At 36.8% G+C, this 8,281-nt stretch overlaps 1 protein-coding gene across 1 annotated transcript in view; it reads left to right on the top strand.

Annotated features, from left to right (window-relative positions):
* Nucleotides 1–8,281, top strand: part of LOC143023052 (transmembrane protein 87A) — a 37,135-nt gene that overhangs the window by 22,975 nt on the left and 5,879 nt on the right. The window contains exons 10-11 of the mRNA XM_076181522.1: nucleotides 554–683; nucleotides 7,548–7,688. Of these exons, the coding sequence (XP_076037637.1) occupies nucleotides 554–683; nucleotides 7,548–7,688 (271 nt within the window). The remainder of the gene's footprint in view (nucleotides 1–553; nucleotides 684–7,547; nucleotides 7,689–8,281) is intronic.

Genomic DNA, 8,281 nt, shown 5'->3' with positions numbered 1-8,281 from the left:
AAATGGGGTAGGAGTATGAAAGAAAAATTTGAAAAGAATAAAAAAAACCTCAATACTCCAACAACAACAACCCCTACAATAAGTCCCACATAGAAAACCCTCACACACCAAACAAGAACTACACTAACATGCCTGTGCTCAGGTCACTATCCATCATTGAGACAAGACCAACATAGAATAGGCCTGGTACTAGATTCAAACTGCTCCAGATACAACCACCACACAGAAGATACAGAACAACTCATATTAGAATGCTCCACACAGACAGTTCTCAGACAACACATTATCTTTTCTCTAAGTGATTTATGGCTCTGACTGGAGGCTTTGCAGATCTACAGGAGAGACCAAGGTAACCGATTGATTGATTCCACCTTATCAAGGAGGTAGCTTGCATTATGTTAACTGTGGATTATTATATTTTCATTTACCCAGTCATTTGCTACCCACAAGTGGCTAAGTATGTAGATGATTAGGATGAATATGTGGAAATTTAAAGTTAACCAGTGACAAAGTCATTGGAAGTTAAAAGATGTTTCTCTCCCCCCTCCCCCAGATATCATCGACAAGATGAGTGCCTCAAGGATTGGATGGAAGAGTGGGTGGATGATGCTTATTGGCATCTTCTGTTTGCTCTTATTCTCCTTGTCATCATGGTTCTTTGGCGCCCCACAAACAACAATCAGGTATGTATTTGTATATATGTAATGTTTCATCACTAGCATATTTACTGTATTAAATGCATTGGTCAACTACCCATGTCACCATTATTTAGTTATTGTATTAAATGCATCGGTCAACTACCCATGTACCTTTATTTAGAAGTGTAACTGTCAGTTTTTCTCTCTTGTGATGTGGGGGGGGGGGCTGTGATGAGAAGGGAAGAGAATTAGTGTGAGCTCATCCTTTATTTGTAATCAAGCAGTCATTCTTACATCAGCAGTGAATAAGTTTGCATCATAATTTAAACTAAAATTTCATGCCCTAAAATGGAGGAACTAAAAGTGCATATTAGCTGTATGATGTTGAGTGAGTTTAAGAATAATATAAACAGCAAAGAGAACTTGTAATGTTTATGGTCAAGGTGTCACTACTGATTTCCAAGTCCGAAATTGGTTTTCAAAGTTTCGTTCTGGGAATAAATCATTGAGACATGATCCCAAACCAGGATGATCATGAGTTTGATGAAGATGCTTTAAAAGAACTGATGGAATGATATCCCAGCAAAAGTACTCAGGATGTATCACTTGACCTCAACACATCCCAATCCTCAATCTGCTGCCACTTGGAAAAGATAGGAAAAGTGAGCAAGTTGGGCTTGGGGTTCCTCATGCTCATAGTGAGTAGATTAAAATCACTTATACATTGCAATATGTCTTCTTTCAAGACAGAGAAATGACCCATTTCTCATGCATCGTACAGGTGATTAGAAATGGGTCTTTAATGACGTTCAATGCAAAAGGCAATGTATTGATAAGGATAAAACTCATCCTACTCCAAAGGTGGAGATTTATGGAAGAAAAGTTATGCTGTATGTGTATTTTTACCTAGTTGTATTATACGGGAAGGGGAGCTATATTTGTGGTGACCCATCTTTGTATTTTGCAACATCTAGTTTGTTCTTAAATCCATCCACCACCCTCTCCCATGTATACTCATGCATGATGTTCTTCCAAAATACTGTATTTGCTATCATCAACTCTCTAGACACATCATCAACTCTCCACTATGATTTTTTCCCAGAATTCCACATTTCCCAACTACTCTGCCTCTTGATTCATTTCCTACCCTAGCATTAAGGTCTTCCAATATGACCCCATTGACATTTCTCTCTAAACCTTCTATGCACTCATATAAATCTATCCAAAAAGCCTCCCTTTCCTCTACACTCTTCTCTCCACCAGGCCCATATGCATTTACAAAAACCTACACAGGCTGGAACGCTTTTTCAATAAGTTCGAAGGAAACACCTAGTTTTGTATTTGTTTTCGGGATAGGGAACTTTGTTTATTGAGTGACCGAAATGATAAAATAGAGTAATTTCACATTAGTGGTCAATGCACAAAATGGAGAATGATGGAGAAAGATGAAAATATAGTGTACCAACAAAGAGAAGTCTGGATGTAAGCAGGGTTGAATCACTGTTTGGGGTCTCAACTAAGAAGATTTGCAATATGGAAACCCTGAAATGAAGTCAAAGGTTTGAAAATAATGTTTTTCAGGGTTTATAAAAGAAAGTTGAATCCTAGGTAGCGGTTTAGAATGGGAGAGAGAATCAAGGTATGATATCCTAAGAAATTGGGTGATTACAGAATTGATAAATGAAATTATAGATCTGAAAGCAGAATACAGGGCAATGTACAGAGGTGAACCAGCTGAAAAGACTGAATGCAGAAACTAACAGAGAGCTTAATGATCTAAAAGAGCAATTAAACATAGTCAAAAGTGAAAACAAAAGAATGAAAAATGAAGATACAAACATAAATGAGGCTTTGAAAAAAGAAGTAAAAGAACAAATACAAGCGGTAACCGAGGAAGTTGGAGAAACTATAAAAGAGGCAGATCTCCAAAAAATAAAAAATCAATGGAAAATGGAACAAGAAAACAGAAAAAATAACTTAATCCCTTTGATATGGTGACGCCTACAGAGGCGTCATGAGGAGCAAGTGGGTACGCGAGGATGCCGATGTCGGCGTCTTGATTATATATATTGTACAGGTACTCCTCGTTTAACGACGACAATTGGGACCAGCGCGCCGTCGTTAACCGAATTGGTCGTTAAGCGAAAGTGTATACATATACGTACATGTACTGTATGTACAATGTCCAGCAATACATGTATCTTTATTTTCGTGTATTTTCCCTCTTTTATACAGTACATTAAAGCTTTATTTACTGTTTATTTACGGTGGTTAGGTTCCTAAAATTACCGTATATGACCAAATCCGCGTATGCTGACATTCCATATTGAATACCGGGGTATGTTTTTAGTTTCGACCATGGGCGCAATATAGCAATAGAAAATTAATTATTAATTTTGTAAATTAAAATGTATCAACGTAATATGCAATTTTGTGGGCGGAAATGAAAGTAAAAAATACCTTGCTACAAGAAAATATGCTAATGAACGAAGTCGATAGCATAGGCTTGGGACGCCATCTTGTCGTCTGCCAACGTCTCTCACGACGACGACAACGAGGACGACCCGGATGACATTTAATTTGCAGGTAATGATTTATTAAACACAGGTTAGGTTAGTTTAGTTTAGGTTAGACGAATTAATTTATCATCCTTTCATTTCTTCGACATCGGCATCTATCATAACAAACATGGTGTACCATTCGTCCGACATGACTTCGTTACTTACGAAATCTGTTTTAGCATTTTTTTTTTTTCATTTCCGCTCACAAAATTGCATATTACGTTGATACATTATAATTTACAAAATTAATAATTAATTTTCTATTGCTATATTGCGCCCATGGTCGAAACTAAAAATTTACCACTACCGGTATACACTGTACCCCAGGTAGTTTTTGCAGCTTGCAGGATGGTAATGTAGACCTAAGCTTCAGAACACTTTACCTCACAGCTAATATCCACCGTACAAGTTCATTTATAACATCATACAAATTTGCCTCAGCCAACTTAATTATCGTACACGACGTCGTAACTTCAGGCGATTTGCGTTAAACAACGTCATAAAGCCCGTCGTTACTCCGAGTTGTCGTTAACCGAATAGGTCGTTAAATGCGGAGTACCTGTAGTTGTACCTGCGTGACCCCCATACTCTGTAAACTGGCTTCATCATATTTTCTATAGTTATCAAAATTCAAGGGTGAAAGAGAACGAGCAATACAGTGGTAACTTTATTTTTTAAATGCAAGTATTATGACACAACATCGCATGTCTGGCAGCTAATGCTGCCTGCGAGATTTTGGCCTGTAGTGAAGGGGTTAAAGAAATAATACAACAACAAGTGAAAGAAAATGCTAAAGAAACAATAAAGTAATTAAGGAGAGAGATAATTGGGTCAGAGACGCAGTGGATAAAAAAAAGTGCATAGTAGTTTATGGTAACAGAAGGATAAAATAATGTGGAATTTATGATAAAAGTTGAAAACAGTGACATGAAAAGTAGAATATTTGTAGTAATATATGTGCCCCCCAAAACGTATTCTTGGACAGAGTGATTATTCTAAAATGTTGGAAGACACAAAACATTCATTAAATGAATTACTGAAAGAAGGAGGAAACATTTTAATTATGGGTGACTTTAAAGAAATATGTTGTGAAGAGATGACAGTGAAAGGTGGAGAAGACCTTTGGGGAAATATACTGCTGGATATGACCACTGAATACATAATGACTCAGTGGTTAAAGGAAAATACCAGATATAGAAACAATGAAGAACCATTGAGACCAGACTTAATATTTATATTAGAGTCTGAAATTGTGAATAAAATGGAATACAAGACACCAACTGGGAAGAGTGACCACATACTAATAGAGTTCAAATTAAAAGAAGAAATTGATTTAGTAAGAAATGTGAAACACAGAAAAGGAAGACTAATGTACAACAAAACAAATTTTGAGAAATTCAGAAAATTCTTTCAAAAAGTAAATTGGGAAAACTTCTTAAATAAAGAAACAAAGATGGAAGAGAAATGAAATATATTAAAAGAAATTTATAAAGAAGGAATAGTTAAATAGGTACCAAAGCAGAAGCAGGAAAGGGTGTACATTAAGTGCTGGTACAACAAAAAATGTAGCTTGGGAAAGATGGAAAAAAAACCAGGTAAGTGGCAAATATATATATCAAAACTAAGAAATGAATATGTAAAAATATACAGGGAAGAAAAAAGAAACTATGAAAAAGACATAATAGACAAATGTAAGGACCAACCTAAACTATACAGGTATGTAAATGGTAACTTAAAAATAAACAAGAAGTAGTGAAGCTGCGTCAGGGGAATGATGAATATATAGATGTAGAAATGGCTGAAATTATGAACAAACATTTTAAATCTGTATTCACAATTGAAAATACACAAAATTGGGAGGAAGGACAGAGAGAAAGATCACCCCCCACCCCATGAAAGAAATAATTGTGACACAGAAAGGAATAAGGGACCAAATAATAAACCTTAATGTCAGAAAATCACACAGTCCGGATGAAATTGCAAATTGGATACTACAAGAATGTATAGATGAACTAATGGACAAAATATATAAGATAATTGGTTAATCACTCAAGGAAAGGTATCACAAGATATATAATGGGGGAGATAAGGAAGACCCAACAAATTATAGACCAGTCTCCCTTACAAGCACAATAGCTAAAATATGTGAAAAAATGATCAAAGGTAGCTGGAATTAACATCTGGAAGAAATTAATATACTTAATCCAAAACAATTTGGCTTTAGACATGGAAGATCATGTGCCACTAACTTGATTTGTTTTTACTTGAGGCTAATAGATATAATGCAAGAAAGGGATGGATGGGCTGATTGTGCTTTCCTAGATTTACAAAAGGCAATTGATAAAGTACCACACAAAAAGCTACTAAGAAAACTTGAAATAATAGGTGTACAAGGAAAGTTATTGAAATGGATGAAAGATTTCTTGAATGGTAGAAAGATGAGTGTAGTACTTAGAGACAAAATGATAAGTGGAGTCCCACAAGGTTCTGTATTAGCTCTGATAATGTTCGCCATATATATAAATGACATGGATGAAAGTGTAGAATGTTATATGAACTTTGCAGATGACTCGAAACTACTAAAGTAAGTACAGAAAAATACTGTGAATCACTATTGAGAGACCTGGACAAAATCTGGGAAGGGAGCCAAAAGAGGGAAGTGAACTTCAACATCAATAAATGTGGTATAATAGAGTTTGGAAAAAGTAAATATAGAATATCAGGGCAATATAAAATTGGTACAAAGGAATGAAAAAAAAGTTAGCTTGGAAAAGGACCTAGGAGTAATTATTAATAAAGACATGTCACCAGACAAGTATATTAACAAAATAGTCTGAGAAACCTACAATTTACCAAGATCAAGAAAGGTGGCCTTTAACTACTTGGATGAGGTAATGGTAAAGAAAATATTAGTCACACTGGTAAGACCAAGTTGTTGTATGCTGTGACACTATGGACACCCAGCATAAAAAAGAATATAAAGAAATTAGAAATAATCCAAAGAGCAACGACAAAGATGGCACCAACACTTTAAAAATGGACATACGAACAAAGATTGTCCAGACTGGAACTACCAACCCTGGAACAAAGAAGGGAAAGAGATCTAACCATTTACAGAATCATGAAAAGCATGGAAGTCCTTGATAGAAAAGATTTATTAAAGTGGGATAAAAAAAAAAAAAAAAGGACATGAAAAACTCAAAAAGGATAGTTATAGAAGAGATCTGAAAAAGAATAGTTTCCCACACAGAGTGGTGGATGTCTGGAACAAATTGGATGAGGCAACAGTGTGTGCAAAAACCATACAAGAATTTAAGAACAAACTAGATGCTGAAAGATACAAAGATGGGTCACTATGAGCATAGCTCTCTCCCCATATAATACAACTAGGTAAATATATCTCCCCAGTTTCACTTTCATCCACATTAACTTCAAAGAAACCTTCCACTCCACCACACATTTACCTATCTCTTCACTCACTAGTATAACCACCCCTTCTCCTCCTCATAATATCTTCACTCCTGAGATCCTCCTAACAACACTCCCAAACTCAAACTCACCCCTCCCTTTCAACTTAGTTTCACTTAATGCCAACACATCCATCTTTCTTCTCACAAACATACTCCCTATTTCTTCCCTTTTGCACATTAAAAGACCCAAAACTTAGGGTACTAGTTGGAAAACTCCTCCCAGACCTTCTTATACCTTTACTTTTTTTAGGAATGTCCCCTTTGGGGCTACAGGGAGAAGGATGCCTAGTCCTATCCCCATCCGCTTTTTGTCGCCTTATATGACTCAAGTGGAAATACTTGGTGGCAGTATTCCTTTCCCCTACCACAGGGTTTGGCAAAATGAGAAAAGGAATATTTAGAGAAATGGTACGGGATAGTAACAAGGGGTGGGGGGACAGCATAAAGGAGGGTTAGTCACAGTATAATAAAGTATTATCATTTCTTTATGAATAGAGATATCCTCTGCCACAGACAAAATGATGTGTGGCTCTGGTCCATAGGGGCACCCCATATAGACCCTAAAGTGTCGGCTGCATATTACTGAGCAGCTTTTAACCCCACAATAATATGTTGCCAATACTCCAGACAGGGGTATATATTAATAAATAAGCGCGTGTGTGTGTGTGTGTGTATATATATATATATATATTATATATATATATGTATATATACTGTATATATTATTCTTCAACTTTTTTCTTTTCTTCTTTCAGCATCTGACCTTTTGAAGGACCTGAAGGCCTCCTTTTGATATGTGTTGCTGTTGTAATCATTGTAATTAATTGATGTGTTGTCCTGTTTAGGTCATAATTAATGTTACGGCTTTTCTGCTGCAGCGGTTTGCCTTTACCCCTCTTTTGGATGAGGGGTCAGATGAAGAGGATGAAGAGGAGGAGCAGTTAATGGCAGATGTATCTGACACAATGAAGCAGCGTAATATTCGACCTGCTCCCACACCCAAGGAACCGCAGTCTGTGGTATGTTTTGTCATTTACTTGTGGGAAAATGTGATAGCAGCTGCTGCTGCTGCTGCTGCTGCCACCACCAAAGGCTACTTCCCCCATACTACTTAAATAGAGAGGCTGAAAGAAGTGAAGAGCTTTAAGTAGTTAGGATCACTTGTATAAGGGAATGGAGCAGTGGGGGGAAGGTTAATTATAGAGTAAGAAAAGCAAGTAAATGTCTGGCAAATGAAGTGTCTTGAAATATAAGTATATAAGGATGAATGCAAAGAGAAGACTGTACAAAGGGGTGATCAATCAATCAACCCATTGCCCCTGGTCTCTCTTGCACAAAGGGTTGATTTTGTTCATGATTGTTTGGGGACAGAGACTTGGAATTTAAGGGAGGCAGAAAGGAGGAACTATGTCTTGTTACATTGCTTCTGACTCAGGGCAGTGGGCGAGATACAGGAATGACCAGTCATCCATGAGGAGCTAAGATGAGAGAGGGGAAAGGGTGTGGATGGGAGTGGAATGGGTGGGAGTAGGTACGTGCCTTTGACTTGGCTACCTCCCTTATAAAGGGGAAAAAGCTCTCGGTATATAGATAGAAAGGAGGAACCTAAATA

Source organism: Oratosquilla oratoria, unplaced genomic scaffold, assembly GCF_046742065.1.
Source record: "Oratosquilla oratoria isolate Oo_2021 unplaced genomic scaffold, ASM4674206v1 SCAFFOLD292, whole genome shotgun sequence".
NCBI lineage: Eukaryota > Metazoa > Arthropoda > Malacostraca > Stomatopoda > Squillidae > Oratosquilla > Oratosquilla oratoria.
The sequence above is the reverse complement of the archived record's forward strand: the minus strand, read 5'-3'. Positions and strand labels throughout refer to the sequence as shown.